Source organism: Phascolarctos cinereus, unplaced genomic scaffold, assembly GCF_003287225.1.
Source record: "Phascolarctos cinereus isolate Bilbo 61053 unplaced genomic scaffold, phaCin_HiC Scaffold_1;HRSCAF=81, whole genome shotgun sequence".
Lineage (NCBI taxonomy): Eukaryota > Metazoa > Chordata > Mammalia > Diprotodontia > Phascolarctidae > Phascolarctos > Phascolarctos cinereus.
In genome coordinates, this window is record NW_027555514.1 from 184,631,667 (window position 1) to 184,652,067 (window position 20,401).

The 20,401-nt window shown below is 37.7% G+C and overlaps 1 protein-coding gene across 1 annotated transcript in view; it reads right to left on the minus strand.

Annotated features, from left to right (window-relative positions):
* The window catches only part of ANO2 (anoctamin 2), a 506,846-nt gene that overhangs the window by 14,938 nt on the left and 471,507 nt on the right, over positions 1-20,401 (minus strand). The window contains exons 22-23 of the mRNA XM_078149057.1: positions 19,795-19,847; positions 17,044-17,225 (exon numbers count right to left, since the gene is read on the minus strand). Coding sequence (XP_078005183.1) covers positions 17,044-17,225; positions 19,795-19,847 — 235 coding nt within the window. The remainder of the gene's footprint in view (positions 1-17,043; positions 17,226-19,794; positions 19,848-20,401) is intronic.

Below are 20,401 nucleotides of genomic sequence, written 5' to 3' on the forward strand. Positions count from 1 at the left end.
TTCTTAGCTCTAGACAGGTCCACATTTAAGTGAGCTGGGGTAGATGGGATGCTTTTTTCAAGGACCATGGAGAAGTCTACAGACCTTCCCTCTCACCCAATTCCCCCAGGTCACACCTACCTATCAAAACACGTTTTACTGTATGTAAATCCTTTCATAGATTTCTCTTCTTGCACCTAAAGTCCACTTCCTTTTATCCTCCATTACTCCTAAAGAAAGAACAGCTGTTTATTGAACTCGGTACTGTAGACATCTCTCTGTACTGGCTTTTCCATGCTGAAAAGAATCCATAAATAATCCAATTCTGGTCCCACCTCTAATGCTAATGTACCGCAACTTTGGCAAGCTAATTTGCCCACCCTGAGAATCTGAGAAATGTTCAGAATCTGAAAGATGTATTATAAGGCCTTGGGGGGGGGGGGGGAATAACAGCACAATTTACCAGAAAGATCTACAAGAAAATAACTCTGTGTAAATGGGTTTACTATAGCCTCTGTGTTAAGGGTTTATAGATTATGATTAAACATTAAACCTGGCAGCAAGAAAGAATAAGTAGCAAAGACATGGATTGTGTTTCTGTTTGCATTCTGTTGCCAAAGTGAGTTGTCTATTTGTTTAAGGAATCTTCTCTGATCTTAGTACTTGGGAAATTAAAAATTTCACATGTAAATGCCAATTTCACAATTTAAAAACAATTTTAACCCAGTAAGTCAGGTTTATCAGATCTGTTCATGCTAATAGTTCTAATCAAGTCAGAGAAACACACTCAGACAATTAATTTTGAGACTATAATTATAAATAGATGAAACCATGACTAATGGATTTCTTTATTTTCCCCCTCCTATTAATAAGCAGGATTATTATTTTAGCTTCCTGTATACATTATGGATAAATACTAGGAAGTGCCTACATTTTGGTAACAAATCAGAGAATAGACCACGGGCTTCCTTGCCTCTCAAGGCTTGTTATTTTTTAAAACACATTTATAAGCACACAAATGGGGCCACTTCAGGTCATCCATGCTACTGGCTGGCAAGAGCAGAGTAATTCTCCCAACTATTCAGGCTGGAGTGCCTCTACCCTATACACAGACTGAGGACATTCTTTTGAAAACTACAGAGATGACAGTAGCCCATGTGGATTAGTACAGTTCCTGTCTGTAATGGGCAAGCCTGATTGGCCCCTGTTGGTTGAGGTTCAGCGCTGGAAGAAAATGAGAAGCTTGTAGATCATTGAAAGGCTAACAAAAGGAGGTTTACTTAGATATAGCACTGAAAGGATATTCAACAGCTCCCCTAGATAAGCCGCCCCTCCCCCCTATGCTGAAAAAAAAAATGACTGTCATCAGAGCAGGGTATAATGTCTCCTTAACTTGCATGGTCTCAGGACATTGGTTAATTAATCTGAAAAGCCTTTTTATGTCTTTAGGTGACTAGAAAATCCAGCTAATATATCCAGAAGCCCCCAGGAAGCTAAGTCAATGAGTCTTAGCCTCCTGAATCAATCAAAGCTTATGGATTGTTTTCTTGACTTTTAGCAGAAAAGAACTAGCCTAACCTATATGGGGGAGAGGAGAGGGATGAGAGTCTTGGCAGGTAATGATCCTATCAGACCATCCCATTCCTCATTCACACTCCCCTGTCAAGGGTGGTACTAGCAATCCACTACCTAGCCTTCACCTACCCCTCTCCCCAGTAGCTCCTAGAACTCTTCTACGGTGAGAGTAGATACAGCCCTTGCCATGGACTCCATCTGTCTTGTTTTCACCTACTTCTTGCTTTTAAAAGGAACTACAGACAAGAAGTAATATCAATACTAAACATACACACACCAAATGGCATAGCATCCAAATTCTTAAAGGAAAAGTTCAATGAATTACAGGAGGAAATAGAAAAACTAGTCAGGGATTTCAACTGTCCTCTCAGAGCTATATAAATCTAACCATAAAATAAATAAGAAAGAAGTCAAGGAGATGAATATAATCTTTAAAATGTTAGATATAATAGATCTCTATAGAAAACTGAATAAGAATAGAAAAGAGTATAACTTTTTTCTCAGTTGTACATGGTACCTTTACAAAAATTGACCATGTATCAGGGCATAAAAATTTTCTAACAAAATGCAGAAAAGCATAGATATTAAATGCACCCTTTCAGAATAAAAATTACATGTAATAAATGACCATGGAAGCCTAGATTAAAAGGTAAATGGAAACTAAATAATCTAAAGTTCAATAATTTGTGGGTCAAAGAACAAATCATTTAAAAAATCAATAATTTCATTAAAGAGAATGACAATGAGAGAACATTCTAAAATTTATGGGATGGAGCCAAAACAATATATAGAGAAGGTTTTGTATCACTAAATGCATACATCAGTAAAAGAGAAAAAGTCAGTCAATTAATTGGGCATGCTACAAAAATAAAAAAACAAAAACCTAGAGAAAGAACAAATTAAAAAACCCCAAAATGCAAATACTGGAAATAAAGGAGAAATTAATAAAATTGAAACTTAAAAAAACCCTATCGAACAGATAAAACTAGGAGTTGTTTAAAAAACACAAAACAACAATAAAATGGATAAGCCATTAGTTAATTTGATTTTAAAAAGAAAAAACCTAATTAATTAATAGGGTGAATATACCACCAATGAAGATGAAGCTAAAGCAATTATTATAAGTTATTTTGCCCAGTTACAAGCAAGGAAAAGTGACAATCTAAATGAAATAGATGAATATTTATGAAAAGTGTAAACTATTCAGATTAATGTAAGAAAAATAGAATGCTTAACTAATGCTATCTTAGAAAAAGAAATTGAATAAGCCACGAGTAAGCCTCCTACATAAAAATCCCCAGGACTAGATGTATTTAAAAGTGAACTCTACCAAACATTTAAGGAACAATTAATCCCAACACTATATAATCTATTCAAAAAAAATAATAAAAGGAGTCTTATCAAATTCCTTTTGTGATACAAATATGGTTTTGATATCTAAACGAGGGAGGGCAAAACAGAGAAAGAAAACTACAGACCACTTTCCTAAATGAATATAGATACAAAAAATTTAAATAAGATACTAACAAAGAGATTACAGAAATATATCACAAAGATCATACACTATGACCAGGTAGGGTTTATACTAGGAATGCAAGACTAGTTTAGTATTAGGAAAACTATCAGCATAACTGACCTTATCAATAACAAAAACAACCAAAAATCATGATTATTTCAATGAATGTAGAAAAAGCCTTTGACAAATATAAACCTCATTCCTACTTAAAAAAAAAACACATTAGAAAGCATAAGAATCAATGGAACATTTCTTAAAATGATAAGCAGTATCTATCTAAAACCAAGAACAAGCATTATCAGTAAAAAAGAAAACAGGAAACTGAGGAAAAATTTTACAGCAAGTTTTTCTGACAAAGGCTTTATTTCTCAGATATATAGAGAACTGACCCAATTTTATAAAAATTAGAGCCATTCCCCAATTGACAAATGGTCAAAGGATATGAATAGTTTTCAAAACAAAAAAAAAAGAAATCAAAGCAATCAATATTCACATAAAAATGCTCTAAATCACTACTGATTAGAGAAATGCAAATTAAAACAACTCTGAGATAATACCTCACAACTATCAGATCGGCTAACGTGATAGAAAAAGAAAAGGACAAATGCTGGAGGGAATGTGGAAAAATTAGGACACTAATGCACTATTGGTGGAGTTGTGAACTAATCCAACCATTCTGGAGAACAATTTGAAAACACACCCAAAGAACTATAAAAGTGTGTATACCCTTTGACCCACCAGTAACACCATCAGGTCAAGGAAAACAGAAAAGGACTTATTTGTACAAAAACACTATAACAGCTCTTTTTGTGGTGGCTAAGATTTGGAAACTGAGGGAGTGCCTATCAATCAGGGAATGACTAAACAAGTTGTGGTATATGATTGTGATGGAATACTGTTTTCCTATAAGAAATGATGAGCAGGATGGGTTCAGAAAAACTGGAAAGACATATGAACTCATGCAAAATGAATGAGCAGTACCAGGAGAACACTGTACACAGGGGCAGCTAGGTGGCACAATGGATAGAGCCATGTACTTGGAGTCAGGAAGACCTAAGTTCAAATCCAGCCTCAGACACTTAACACTAGCTATGTGATCCTGGGCAAGTCGCTTAACCCCATTGCCTAGCCAAAAAAAACCCCCAAAAAACCAAAACCAAAACAGAATACTGTACACAGTAATAGCAATATTGTATAAATGATCAACTGTGAAAGACTTAGATAATCTGATCAAGACAATGATCTAAGACAAAAATTCCAAAGGACCCATGATGAAAAAGGTTATCCACCTCCAAAGACAGAACTAATGAACCTTGAATGTATATTGAAGCATACTTTTTAAAATTTTCATTGTTGTGTTTTGTTTATTTTCTTTTGCAATGGCGCTAATAAGAAAATATGTTTTGCATGACTTCACATGTATACTCATTATCTAATTGCTTGCCTTTTCAAGGAGCAGTGGTGGGCAGGAAGGACGGACAGAATTTGAAACTCAATTTTTTTAAATGATTGTAAAAAATATTTTTACATGAAATTGGAAATAGTTTAATGAAATAAAAAATAATTTAAAAAAAAGAAAGACTATTGTGTTTCATGTTTGGGATCACAACACTGATTGACTCAGTATTAAAAATATAGGCTTTTGTTTTTGAGAGAAGGGTAGAGTTAAGGAACTTTTCAGTTTTCTAAAGTTAATCCAGCTCACTCTTTCCCCCCTATTTAATTCTGGGCCCAAATCACTGTCCATTTCTATTGTCTCTCCTAGATGAAATGTTATTGAATAAATTTTAAAAGTTGTTCATCCAACTGAAGGTAAGAGAGTTGGCTCTAGTATTCTCTATACCATTTAGCCAATTATTTAAGTGTAAAAAAAAAACAGTTTCCTTAAATGAAACTCAAATCTCCCTTGTCTTTTACTTCCACCCATTCCTCCCAATTCTTCTTCCTTGCCCTAAAAAGAACAAGTCCAAACCCCCTTTCACATAGCAGTCCTTCAAACACTTGAAGATAGCTATTATGTCCCTTTCTAAGTTTTTTCTAGAATAAAGGTCATCATTCAGTACTGGTCACAAAAAGAAAAGAAGCATTGTGGGTAGTTGGTGGCTGATTCATAAGGCTGTTATGTCACCTGATAAGAACATTAGGGAGGTGAACTTTCTTCCTAGGATGTATAGCTAGTGTACAATGAATAGTCTTATGACTTGTCAAAATTTTTTAAATGATGTACTATAAACTTAATATATCAAACAAATACCATCAATTACATGTACATTGCAACTACATTTAGTAAATGAATTTCAAATGATAAAATGTCACAACTTCTCAGAATTACTCCCTTTACATCTTCATCAGGATACTTAGATTTTTTTTTCATTTATTCCCTTTCATTTTTCCTCTTCCATGGTCATTCCTTGTTGTGATGTTGTTTTACTGTTTCCCTCTTTTATTATTTCATAAGTCTTCATATTTTACTACATTCCTCATCTTTGTCCATCTTAGTAGAACATATTATATCAATAGAATACAGTAATGGAACACAATGTATTTCCCTGCTGTGGGGCATTTAGGTTGCCTCCAGTTTTGTTTTACTAAGAACAATATCAATGGTAAAGCTCAGAATGAGTTGAAGCTAGTGATGAATTCCAAGTATAATAAAAAGGACTTTTAAAAAATTATGTTGGGAAAAAGAAATAAAAGTAGGGATCAAAGATGGGATGATGAAAATGGACCAAGAAGGACTAACTAATGATTTAGAAAGCTGGAACAAAAATGGTTGGAAAGACATTAAAATACAAAGAGATTGTTAGGAGACAGCAAATGACCATCTAACTACCCTCAATAGGTCTTAATGACCAGATAAACTGAAAGATAAGATAGATATGACTACTGAGTTAAAGACTTGGTGATCTCTGAAAAACCATAAAGAATAGAAGAAGTACTGCTTAACTTGAAGACAGAAAATGGTACCTTCATTTTCAAACAAAAGGGAAGCAAGTAGACTTTCAAAAATCCATATAAGCTTGACTTCTTTTTCTGGAAAAATTATAGAGCATATTATTAAATTGGTTGGTTGTTAGCATTTATAAAATGAAGTCTCCATAAAAGGTACTGTGATTTCAACAGGAACAGGTTATATGACACTGTAGCCATTTTCCTTCTTTGGAGAAGATCAGGGAAATGCTATAAGCATGACATACCTGGATGTTAGCAAAATATTAGACAAAATTTCTTATGATACTCATAGACAAGTGGGAGATATACGAGTTAGATGATATTAGGTGGAATGGTTAAATGATGTGAGTCACTGAGTAACAGTTAAATCAAGAATGCTGAATTGTAGGGAAATCTATAATGCTCTGACCTAGGGATCTCTTGAGGACCTGTGTTGTTCAGCATTTTTTATCCAGTGACTTGGATAAAGGCATAGATGACATACTTATCAAAATTGCAGATGGCATAAAGCAGGAAAAAAAAAGCTAATACATGAGACAATATAGGGTACCAAAATTAGCTTAAATGGCTGAGTCTGATAAGCTAAAGCTTAACTTTTAAGATTCATCCTTTAAGATAAAGGAATAAATTTAGTATGCTAGTCTTGGGTTAAAAAATCAACTTTGTAAGTGCAGAATGTAAGAGGTATAATTAGACAATATTTCATGTGAAAAAGATACCAGACTGGGTAAGCTGTAAGCTCAACATGAGTCAATACTATGATGTTGACTACATGCCCCTTAAGAGCTGGAACTTTTTTTTTCTTTTGCCTTTCTTTGCATCCACCATTCCTGGCACAGAGTGCTTAATATGTGTTTTTGACTGACATCAAAGCCAAGAATGATAAAACATCACAAGGCAATACTAAGAGAAGTACAGTGTCCAGAATGAGAGAGATTCTGCCCTAGCTAGAACACATTTGTATGATCACTGGCAAACTGGAGTGCATCTAGAATGAGGGAACTGGTAGCCACCCACCCCATATGAGAAATTGTTAAAGCAACTGGACATGATGAGCCTGAAGAAGACAAAACTATTGATAGCAGTTTTTAAGTCTTGAAGGATCTGAAAACGAGGGGAAATAAAATATTAGACTTGTCCTCCTCAGCCTGAGAGCAGAATTAAGAGGAATCAGTAAACATTACAGGGAGACAGATTTCTCCTCAATATAAAAATATAATTTCCTGATAATCAATTCTGAATGAAAACAGAATGACTTTTGTGAGGAAGTAGTGGGTTGCCCTTAACTGAAGGTCCTCAAACATCTTCAAATTTTATATATCATTTAGTGATAACAGGAAGGGATTCCTCTGTAGTACAGGGTAGACTAGATGAACTCTGAAGTAGTTTGGAGATGCTAAGATCAGATAATCTCTAAGGTATCTTCTAGGTCTAGGATTTTAGAATGCTAACAGAATCCATGGTATAGTGAACAGAGCAGTAGACCTGGAGTCAGGAAACACAGTTAAAAGTCCTGGGCTTGCTATGCATCTGCCCTTTCAGTTTCCTCATCTGGGAAAAGAGGATAAACAACTTGTACTCTCTACTTCATCTCATCAGGGCTATTAAGAAAGAAAAAAAAAGCTCTTTGGAAATCTGCAAAAACTATATGAATGTTGGTTACTTTATTTTATAATTAGTGTAGCATACTATAGAGTGGATGTGTTGAGATTTAGGGGTTTAGGAGCCCTGGGACCCCAAAATCAAGACACATGGCTCCTGCCTGAAAGAATTCAACCGAAGATTTCTTTCAGCCAAAGACAAAGTTTACCAGAACATCGGTCATATTGGGCAGACTCAAGGTATCTGAATGTTAGTGAGCTATTGGCTAGATTATAAAAATCTGAGCATCTTAATGGAGATAAGATGGACCATATACACAGAAAGAGTGTGGGAAGGATCTAGGAGTGGCCAAGTAGTTTGGGTTAACTGGAGGAGGGGTGCAAGGAAGATCTGAATGGGAGTGGCCAGTAAGCTGGGGTGAAGAGAACTCCTGGGACCTGGACAATGGAGCCTAGCTAGGATTAAGCGTGGGAAATGGCCGGGGGCCATAGGGAGGGCTAGGCTATGTTAAGGAGTTGGGAGATTGGGTACAGCCACAATGAAAGGCCAGTTGATGGGATTATAGCTTTGGGCAAATGCCAGAGATTTGGACACATGGGAAAGTCCAGGGTTTTTCCTTTTTGGGGTCTAGCTCCCATCCTCATCAGATGAAATGCCGGTCTTTGAGTCAGAAGACCTGAATTCAAATCAACCTAATATATTAACTGGGATGATGGGCAAGTCAACTGAGACTTCCAAATTCTCAGTTTCCTTAGCTATAATTTGAGAATAATAATACACTAACTAATTCACAGGGTTGCCATGAGGAGGGCAAAAAACTTTGTAGAACTAAAAATGCTATATAAAGGACAGTCATTATTAAGAGATATTAGGGTAACTGGGTTGTGGGGCAGGCTATGCCCATGGCAATGGAGAATCCTTTACTATCTGGTTTTCACATATCACTTCTAAGTCCTCCATTCTTTCCTTCTCACCAACCTTGGTATTCTTTAAGCCCTGAAGTTTTCCCTTCCATTTTTTCCAGTGCCTAAAATATTTATTCTGAGGGGGAATCAAAGCCTACTTAGTTTATCCATATTGTAGTCTCCTGCCAAAGGCCCCTCATGTAACTGATCCTGAGACTGTCCCTGAAACATTCCAGACATTCTTTCAAGAGGGTAAAATACTTACTTTACGAACCAAAGACTTATAGAATGATAGAATGGGAAGAGGTCTTAATCATATGATCATATGAGAAAAGGAAGGGACCTTAGAGATCGGATCTAGCTTAATCCCCTCATTTCACAAATAGGCCAACCAAGGCCCAGAGAAGTAAAATCAGAAAGCATCCAGTTTGGGGACAATTTTTCATCCAGTTTTAGTTAATGTTATTGTTGGGAGACTAGGGGAGGGATAGGAAAGATATGGCGAAAAATGTTCCCCTAGAAAGTGATTTTTAAAATAATTATAATAATAATAGACATTTATACCAGCACTTTAAAATTTACAAAACATTTTACATATGTAAAGATGTTCCTCCTTTAGACTTCAGCTAAACTGAAGGCCCTAATGGGCAAAAACAGAGACAACGAAATATGAGGGTGAGGCTCTTTTAGGGTAAATGAAGCATTCTCCACCTTAGAAGACATTCTTAATTTTTGAGTAACTTAATGCACAAGAAAAGGCCAGTCTGGTCACTGAAAGTGAACTTGCCTCAGGGCATAATATCCCTCAGTACCTTTGTCCCCAGTCACTCATTTTGATTAAAACCTAATGAGAATCTGGTTGGTCACCATAAATTGGGGTGTGGTAACTCACTAAGGAAACCCAGTTCAGAACCAAGAAAATTGTCAAATAGTAGGGGCAGAAAGACCTCAAGGCCCAGGCTCTAACCCTCAGAGAACTGTTTTAACTCTTTATGACCCCATTTGGGGTTTGCCATTTCCTTCTCCAGCCCATTTTACAGATAAGGAAACTGAAGCAAACAAGGATAAGGGACTTGTCCAGGGTCACACAGCTAGTAAGTGTCTAAAGCTGATTTGAACTCAGGTGTTCTTGATTCCAGGTCCAGCATTTTATACACTGTGCCATATAGCTGCCCAACCCTCAGAGAAGCTTGTGACAATGTCTGCCCTTCATGGAAGAGCACAGTATGTAGCACTTCAACTGAAAAGAACATTATAACACCCTAAAATGAGATTCCCAAACTTATTTGGCCTACTGCCCCCTTTCAAAAAAAAAAAGGACTTACCAACCCCCCGAAATATATTTTCTTTAACCCACGCACATATACATGCATCTTAAATTTAATAATTTATTGCAAATTTCTGGGTTTTTTCCTGCATTGAAATTTTGATGAGGCAATATTGCCTCACATAACTGTGTAGTATAGTATTGTAAATTCTTGCCTGTGCATGCTGGACTTTCTAACAACACATGACACACTGGCCTGCCAACACTTGCTTGTTAAGGCCTGTTGGTGGACTTGACCGCTGACTGATCAGTTATAACTTGAAGTTGGTGTGTTTATTTGGAAAATAATGTAATCACTATGACTTGTACAAATGTTTGTACAACCTGTACAAATGGTTTTTCAAAATTTTCTTCTCTTCTTTCCTTATGCTTCCACCACCCACTTAGTTTTATTCAACATCCTCCTAATTGCACCCAAGCCTACTATCACTCCCCTGGATTGTTCCAGTACACCTTAGGGGGTGATATCACCCAATTTGAGAACCTATGTCTAAGTGAAATAGCAGAGTAACATCCAATTGAACCTGAGACTGGAGTTAGTAGAGACAGCAACAGCCCACTGAAAAGGGAGTCCAATTGCTCTTTGAGAGGAGCTAGGCCAGCTTTACCACTCATCCCTCTGCAGGAAGATAGCCCAGCCTAGCAGCAAAGTTGGGGGACCTAGGTGGTGTGGTGGACAGAGTGCTGGCCCTGGAGTCAGGAAGACTTATCTTCTTGAGTTCAAGTCCAGCCTCAGAGTGAGTCTGGGCAAGTCACTTAACCCTGTTTGCCTCAGTTCCTCATCTATAAAATGAGCTACAGAAGGAAATTACAAACCACTCTAGTATCTTTGCAAAAATACCCCTGATGGAGTCATGAAGAGTCAGACATGACTGAAACAACTGAACAAAAGCAACAGTTACTTGTGATCAATAACTTTATGAGGACTCTGAGAAAAGAACATTGTGCTGTGCCAGAGTTTTGAACTGCCTTGTTCATATGTGTTCCCTACACATGTGTCTTACTACTAGTGTAGCTTTGTAACTATAATTCTTGCTATATATGAGTAAATACCTTTTCTTAAGAGCTGAATCCACTAATTGTTTGTTAATAAGAAGTGCATTGATGGGGGTTCATGAGCTACACTGTTAGGAATAGTCACCCATAAATTTACCTAGAGAATCTGAGTTTACAGTCACTCATATGGGTACCCAAACCTGCCCATATTAGTTCAAGTTAAAGAAGTGACTGAAGGATGCCACACATATATTATCTCATGGTATCATCAAAAAAAAATGGTAAGGTTTGGGGCTCATAGAGATTAAGTGATTTGCCCGTGATTACACAGCTAGTAGGTATTAGAAATAGTATACAAACACAGGTTTTACTGAATATAAGTCTAACATATTAAGGTGAGGAGGTCAAGGTAAGGATTGGAAGGATTATGTAACAGTTTTAGATCTAGAATGGGACTTTTATATGATAAATCTCCCCCATCCCCTAAAACAACCATACTAATCTTATGAACAAGGAAGGTGGAGGGAGATCTATGCCATATGCAATCATAAAACATTATTTTTTTAATAACATTTCAACTAAACTGTGAGCCAATTTAGGGGATCTGTCTGCCTCATATGCTAAAAGCATGTGGTAGCTTAAAACCATTTGAAGGGCCTCAGTGCTATGGGAATTAATGCCATATTAATGCTAAACATAATCAGCTCCAATGATTCTAACCATGCGAGCTTCTTAAAAATTGCCTTCTGAAATTGGTCTTTAACAAGAAAAAGACAGTATAGACAATTAGAAATGAATGAGAACTATGTCAATCTGGCAGCTGATAAAGATCAGGAAAGAGAACACTAGGAAAAGCTAAATCTGTACATTTCAACAGGGAGCAGATGATGGGCAGCTCCAGGTTCTAAGACAATATGGAAGTACTTAGAAAATGCAAATAAACAGCCACCACCCAATGTCTTCTTTCAGGATGGTGGAGCTCAGCTCACCACCTCCAAACAGATGGGTGACAGTGTCTCTGGGGCCCTGTCTGGCTCAGAAGCCAAGCTTATCCACTGGTATAGGATAAAGGGCCCCAAATAAGGACCATGAAGCCTGATTCCCCAGGGGACAGTCCTCATCCAGTCTCCCTGGCGACACTGAGGTCCTTTGGCCTCATCAGATGCTAATCACATCCTGTGGATTGACGTCACTGGACTGTTTATAGAGCATCTTTGCCAGAGCACACTGACTGCCACAGAAAATGCTGTTCCAAATATGATGGAATGCATTCTGTAGGATTAGTCAGAGAGTTTTCTATCTTGCTCTGCTATTTTTAAGATACCTTTATGCCTGATAAAGCCAGGTTAAAGCCTTGGAAGAACTTTTATTTGACCAAGTTTATCTCCCAAGGTCATTGAAAACCAATAATAAGAGTTGACACATTGTCAACATTTTTTGCCAGGGGCAAGTTTTGCATTTAGGTTGGATCATGTTGTTGCTGTTGTTTGTCCTTCATTCTGGAAGAGGACCATGACATCAGGAAAGTGACATCATGACATGGATTCAAGTGAAGGAGGGTTGTGCAAAGTCACCAGCTTCACTTTCTTCTCTGGAGCCATCTGGGTCCAGTGGCACAATATAGATCAGGATGACTGGAGATGGCCACAGATGCAGTAGAAGACCTTAGTCTTTTTAAGCTAAGGTCTTTCCCAGGTCTCAGTTTGACTGAGACAATATCCATTCAGTGATTTAGGGTAGGTAGGAATAGAGACTTGAGGAAGGACAGCCTATCTCCAGGCTATAGAAAGGTTTTTCTCTTTCATTTTTCCATCATTTCTTCCTCTAGGACTATCCCAACAATATTCCAGGGGATTCACTTCTACGTTAATTATGATCCTCCTATGGTATGGTAGAATCATTGGAGCCAATTATGTTTAGCATTAATGTGGTACCAGGGGCACAAAGTTGGTAATTTTCTCCACCATTCTTAGCATACCCAATGTTTGGATTAAGTGCTGAATTCCCAAATCACAGACTCATGTAAACATATTAATACTGAAACAGGAAGGGACTTTACAAGTCACCTAGTCTAATACTTTCATTTTATAGATAAGAAAACTGAAGCACAGAGAGGGGAAACAGTTTGTTCAAGATCACACAGAAGTAAAAAATACTATCTCATTTGATCCTCCCAATAACTCTCTACTTTTTAGCACTCTCTCCACTGTAGCAGAACTAGAATTCAAGTGAGGCATATTGACCAAATAGAGCTTTGTCCTAGGTGGCCAAATCTAGAGGGGCCATTTCCTCCCCTACCTGGAGGTCCCAAAGTGATTTAGTTCATGGTAGCAGAAGTGAAAACAGACCACTGTGGTCTTTCTGTTTCTTAAACCATTTATCTAATATTGATATAACTTCCATTTGTCTGAGCCTCATGTCTATTCTGAATACCCATAGAATGCTTCACTCTTCTGTAGTACCACATTTTTAAAAATATTTTTTAATTTAACAAAATTACGTGAAAATCTTGCAGAAAAGATTTTTAAAAACAAAGGCTCAGCAAATAGTCTGTCTCATCTTTATTTCTAGCAACTTCCCTAAAATTCATCTAGCACCAAAGTTACTGCTTCATTCATTTTATCAGGATTTTGCAAGTGAACTGAAGAGTGGAGAGGCAGTACCTAGGAGTATAAATCACTATTATTATGGCATGACATTACTTCCAGTAAAGTCAAACATTATAGCTTCCCTACGAAACTCCCCAGCAAAGTTTTTAAAGGGTGCTAGATGAAGCAGTGGTCAATAAATTGAAAGCAAAATACAAGTAAGCTTCTTCATATAGTGCAGAACTACACAAGAATATGGCTAGAAGCCCATGGTCTGTGGTCAGGGTCATGCCAAGGGGACCTGAAGCAAGAGAAATCTCCAATACATATGGTGAGAAACCAGCTGGAACTTATACCTGTATTATTGGAGCCATCATAGAGGACAAATGTAGGTCAGTGAACAAGGAAACAGAGGCAGCTCTGTCCATGCTCGGCACAAGACTTTGGGATCCTAAAAGTCAGTTCAATCACTAATGCTCGGAGCTGCATCAGAAAGAAAGCCAGCTCATAGTAGGTCACTGTCAGTCAGTCAATAAACATTTATTAAGCATCTACTGTGTGACAGACATTGCTGAACACTGGGGATAAGGAAAGAAGAAAAAAAAACAAACCCTGCCCTCAATGAGTTCACAGTCTAATGGGGGAGACAACAAGTAAGCAAATACATATAAACATGCTACATACAGGATAAATAGGAAAAATTAGAAGAGGGAAGACTCTAGAATTTAAAGTGATTGGGAAAGGCTTCCTGTGGAAGACGTGATTTTAGTTGGAACTTGAAGGAAGCCAGTAGGTACAGATGAGGAAAGAGAGCATGGGACTGTGGAGAACAGTCAGATAAAATCCCCAGAGCTGAGAGATGAGTGTCTTGTTCTAGGAGCAATAAGGAATTCAGTGTCACTTGATCGAAGTATAGGAGACAGAGGACAAAGTGTAAGATTAGAAAGGGGTGGGGTGTAGGTTATGAAGGGCTTTGGATAAGAAACAGCTTTTGTTTTTGATCCTGAAGGCAATGGAGAATCACCGGAGTTTTTTAAGCAGAGACTGGGGGCGTGGGAGAAGATGTGAGATGGCTCGATCTCTACTTTTGGCAAATGACTTTGGTGGTTCAATGGAAGTTGGATTAGAGTGGGGAGAGACTTGAGACAGACAGGTTCCATAGCAGACTATTGCATTCATCCAAACATAAGTTGATTAAGACTTGCATCAAGATGGTAGAAATATCAGAGGAGAGAAGGGGACATTAGAGATGTTGCAAAGGTGAAAACAGGCTGGATATGGGGGGGTGAGAGAAATAGTGAGGAGTTGAGATGATGCCTAGGTTGTGAACCTGAGGTTCTAGAAGGATAGTGTTGCCTTCAACAACAATAGGGAAGTTATGTGAGAGTTGGGGGGGATTTTTTGGGAAAGATAATGAGTTCTGCTTTGGACATTTGGGTTTAAGAGGTGTACTCAACATCCAGCTTGAGATGTCTGAAAAGCAGTTAGAGATGTGAGATTGGAAGTCAGTGGAAAGGTTAGGTCAGGATAGGTAGATCTGAGAATCATCAGCATAAATCCATGGGAGCTAATGAGATCACTAAGTGTAGAGAAAGAAGAGAAGAGGGCCCAGGACAGAACCCTGTAAGACACCTATGTAACCATAAGAGGGTATGACCTAAATGAGGACCTAGCAAAGGAGACTGAGAAGGAGCAGTCAAATAGGTAGGAGGAGAACCACCAGAGAGTGATGTTCTGAAACCTAGAGAGAAGAGAGTCTCAAGGAGAAGAGGTTAATCAATAGTGTCAAATGCTGCAGAGAGGTCAAGAAGAATGAGGATTTGAAAAAAAGCATTGAATTTGGCAACTAAGAGTTCACTGGCAACTTTGGAGAGAGCACTTTTGGTGGAACAATGGAAGAAACTGGATTATAAGGGGTTAAACAGTGAGTGAGAGAAGAGAATGTGGAAACGCTTAGTATAGATGACCTTTTCAAGGAGCTTGGCCACTATGCAAGGAGACAGAGAGAGGCAGAAGCATCCAGGAAGCCCCATGCCTATATGGAGGCTTAGTATCAATATTTGGTGGCCATATCAGGAGGCCAAGGCTAAATGATATGGAAAAAAGTCAGAGGCACCTGAGGCCATTCCCTCCAGGAGGCCTGAAACCAATGGACCTCCAAAAGCCAATCAAGGGCTGGCTATATAGCAGAAGACAAAGTCTCCTAAGTGATTGCGAATGAAGAGGAGAGAAGAAATAGTGCTGAGGCCAATATCTGCACTGGATCAGCAAGAGAAAGACACAGAAGAAAGGGAGGAAAAAAAGCATTATGGAATTGTTTGTTTTATTCTGTAAATTAAAAATAAAATAAATAAATGTGAAAAAAGGAAAAAGCATTGGTTCTTCTTTCTCTCTAATGTTCTCAGTAACATGACCCTTCATGAGAATCTTATCACCTCATATCTAGACTACAGTTTACTAAATTTTCCTTTCTCTAGTCAATTTTACATACAAAAACCAGATTAATATTTCTAAAATGTGATATATCATTTAAGTCTTCAGCTTAAAATACTCAATGGCTTCCTATTCCTGATTATACCAAGTTTTAATTCCTATGCCTGGACTTCCAGATCTCCATAATTTGGTGACAACTCAACTCTCTAGTTTTATCCCTCCCTCCTAGATAAAACTGCCATTTTCAAAAGTGAAAATATGTAAATATATAGAGAAAAAATATAAAATATATAGAGAAAATATATAAAATATAAAGAGAAAATGAATATATATATATGTTCATGTGTGTGTATATATATATATATATGTGTGAGTGTGTGTGTATGTGTGTGTATGCATACATATACATGGGGCAGCTAGATGGCTCAGCAGATAGAACATTGGTCGTAGAGTCAGGAAGATCTGAATTCAAATTTGGCCTCAGACACTTACTAGCTGTGTGACCCTGGGCAAGTCATTTAACACTGTTTGCCTGAATTTCCTCATCTCTACGATGAGCTAGAGAAGGAAATGGCAAACCACTCCAGTATCTTTGCCAAGAAAACCCCAAATGTGGTCACAAAGAGTTGAACACAACTGAAACAACTGAATGATAACAACAACAACAACAAAACAGAGAAGATATGTATTTTCTCCCTATACTATTCTTCATCTACAAGATCTGGCTCGGGTCATCATATCACTCTACCTACTTGAAATGCCTTCCCTTCTTTGTGGGGATTGACCTGATCTTATAGCTTTGGGTTCCTCGAAATGCTGAGGACAGCTGTGGTCTCACTCAATTGACACCTGTTGAACTGATTAAAACTGGGTTGTTTTAAGAAATGGCAGTGAGTTTGGCTTTAAACAAATCACTTTTTCTCTCTGAGCCTGTTTAATTGTATGAAGAATGGGAGAATTTTATCAATGATTTCTTTCATTTATAATAGTCTATAGTTCTGTAATACTAAGACTTGGGCTGTGTCAGCAAGTGAATCAGTTGATGACAAATTTGAACTTAGAACCAAGATCTCTTTCCCAGATCACCAAGCTACCGAAGTCACCAGTCCTCATAAGTCTGCCCCCACCCCTTCTTCTCCCACCCTCTTCTTTAATCAACAAGAATATTACCTGCAGAACAGAACTTCCTGGCCAAAGTATGAGTTCTCTGGCTGTGTCCCTTCCTTCAGCTGGCTGACATTGAAATAGGACAGAGTATGGTTGATGAAGCCATGAAGGGTCCCGTTATGACTATAGGAGTATTGGTACACAAGGCGTGGAATGAAGTCGGAGGTGACAGCAATGACAAAGGCCTAAGAGACAAAACCAATTTGCTGTTGAATGGTGATCTGGAATGCAGACAAAGGTATGTGATTCTGGGGTGGCACCTGATTGCTTTGCTTCAGCAGACATCCATTTTTAGGAATTTCATCTTGAGATGCTACTATCTTTGATGAAGAAGAATCATAATGTGGCATTAACAATGCTAAGGCAATCTTTCATGCAGCTCTACAGGCCGGTAACTCACTTATAGGTCTCTGAGGTCACATAACCAGTTCTACCATCAGACTCAACAAAGGATACTGGCAAATGTGAATCGAACCAACTTTGGAGAGCCAGGGTGGTTTGCTCTAGAGAACACTGAACTCTGAATCAAATACTATGGTTTCAAATTTCAGTTCTGCCCATCATTAATCACATGACTTTAAGCATGTCACTTAAACTCTCTAGATGAACCTCAATTTTCTCCTCTATAAAATGGAGAGAAACATAACTGTTCTGGCTAGGTCATAGGATTATTTTGACAATTAATGAGATAATTAATGGAGAAGTAATTTGTAAAACATAAAATGGAGAACATCATCATTGCAGTGTTAGAGCTGAATGATATCTTTGCACCAAATAATATTAAGTGATTTAGATTGGGGGTTGAGAAGTTAATACGCATTTAAGAAACTTGTGGTAGCATCTTTCTTATCTCCTCAGTACACATTTCCTGCATATCTTTGAGAGGGAGCTCAGTGTACTGGAATCAGGAAGCCCTGGATTCACATCTTGCCTCTGATACGTGATCATGGTCACTCACTTCTCTAAACATCAGTTTCTTCATCTGTAAAATGAAGGCGTTAGACCAGATGGCTTAAAAAGTCTCTTCCATTTCTAAAGCTTTGATCTAAAGGTCCTGATTACATGAAATATGGGATTAAACCCAAGATAACATCGTGTGTGCAGTATTTATTACTCTATAGAAGTACAATCAATACTAGAATCAACCTATAAGCCATAGCAGTTGGAATGCCCCTCAGTATAGTATATAGTACATAGAAGTTTTCATTTTTTAAATGAATGACTTGGGAGAGGTAAGACTACCAATGATACCATTCTTTAGTTTCTTTGAGGTATTCATTTCATCTTTATCTTCATTTCTTCTCAAAATAGTTACCTGCATTATCTCTTGATAGATATCATTTCTCTCAATTTATTGGGAAGAAAGTGAGACAGAAAGAGGGTAGGGGTTGAGTATGTAATAGACTGAGAACAGGGACTGCATCCTGCATCAGTGTTTAGCACAGCATCTCAAATAAATACATTTTGAATGAATGAATGAATATGTATGAGAATATACGTAAGACTGTCTGCTGGGGGAGCAGCCAGGTGGCTCAGTGGATACAGCACCGGTCCTGAATTCAGGAGGACATGAGTTCAATCTGGCCTCAGACACATACTATTTCCTAGCTGTGTGACTCTGGGCAAGTCACTTAACCCCAATTGCCTCACCAAAAAAAAAAAAAGAGTATCTGCTAGTAAAAAACAAGTAGTTTATCGCCCTCTTTCTTGCCAATGACAATGGAGTTTTTTGCTGAAAGAATTTAGAAGGCAACTACGTGGTGGCACATTAAGTAGAACATTGGATCTGAAGTCAGGAAGACTGGAGATCAAACCCAGCTTCAGATAACTTCCAATTTATGTGATCTTCAGCAAGACACTTAATCTCTGATACCTCAGTTTCTTCATCTGTAAAATGGGAATAATAATAATGCTTACCTCCCAGGATCACTGTGAGGATCAAATGAGATATTTGTAATATACACTGCAAACCTTAAAGTGCTATATGTATAAATGCTAATTATTATTATTATTATAGCCTAGATACATTTCCAAAGTAGATTTCTATTCATTTTCTGTTATTTTATTCCAGTGGCCCAATGTAGATGCTTCCTAAATTCCACCTATTAGCAGCAAAACTCAGAAAAGAACTGATCGATCTTCCATCTTCCAGTCCATCAAGCCATTTTCTGCACTTCTATGAACAAATAGAACCAGAAACCAAAAAATTGCTGCAGTTGGGAGGGAAAATGAGCAAAGATCTTCTACTTTTGTTTCCTGAGTTAAGCTATCTCCCCATTAAACTAGACAAGCAGCTTGGAGATACCACAGTGAGAAAAGAAATTGAAAAGTAGAAAAAAAGTTTTTCAATCATATAATAATGGCTGACTTTGAGATGATTCTTTTAGGTTTGCCAAGTACTTTTACATGTGTTAGCTCACTTGATACACTCAATGGCTCTGTCATGTAGGCACAACATGTATATTCCCTATTTCATACATGAAGAAACTTAGCCTTAGAAACATTGAGTGATGTCCGTGTTGACGTCCATAATCACACACCTAGTGCATGCTAGAGACCTGACAAAATTCATTTAGTGCACTTATTGAAACCTCACATCATCTCTCTTTACATGACTTATAATTCTAAATGGAGGCATATTTAGAATTAAGTAGGAAGGAAACATTCATGGTTTATTTTTGCTGCTGTAAAGACTTTGACTCATCTGGAAGCACTCGAGGGGAGGTCAAAAGTGTCATCCATTTATACACTTACATTGCTAATAACGGAGAACTTTCCAATCCCTGAAAGGATGTCAAACCAAATTCCTGCAAGAAAAAAAGGGCAGATGCCAAATCATTCTCATCACTGGGTTGCTTGATATAGTGGTAGTATAACAGTAATGGGAATGAAAATGGTGTTGTTCAAGATGATGATTTACAGATAATTCAACTAAAGTCGACAAACATTTGTTGAATAGCTACGCTTTGTACAAGTCACTATACTAGGAGAAAAGGAGATACAAAGACAGATACAACCCTGACCCTACTTCTCAAGAAGCTTATATTTTACTAGAGGCAGGGAGATGTTTGGAGAGGGGAGAAGAGGAAGGATAAATATACATATAACTATGGTACATGGGAGAGTGAGGTGCAAGAAAGAGAACTAGGAAAAGTGATATGAGAAATTGGAAGGAGGGACCACCTTCATCTTTGGAATGGGATGGCCAGAGAAGGCTTAATAGAGCAGAGGATCATGCATTTAGAGCAGGAAGGAAACTTATAGGTGCTTCTCAGTGCCCTAGGCAACTAAGATTATAAGTTGCATAGAAGGTTTTAACCTGCATTTTTAGTGGGTGTTTCCTCATCTGGGAGTTCTGTAT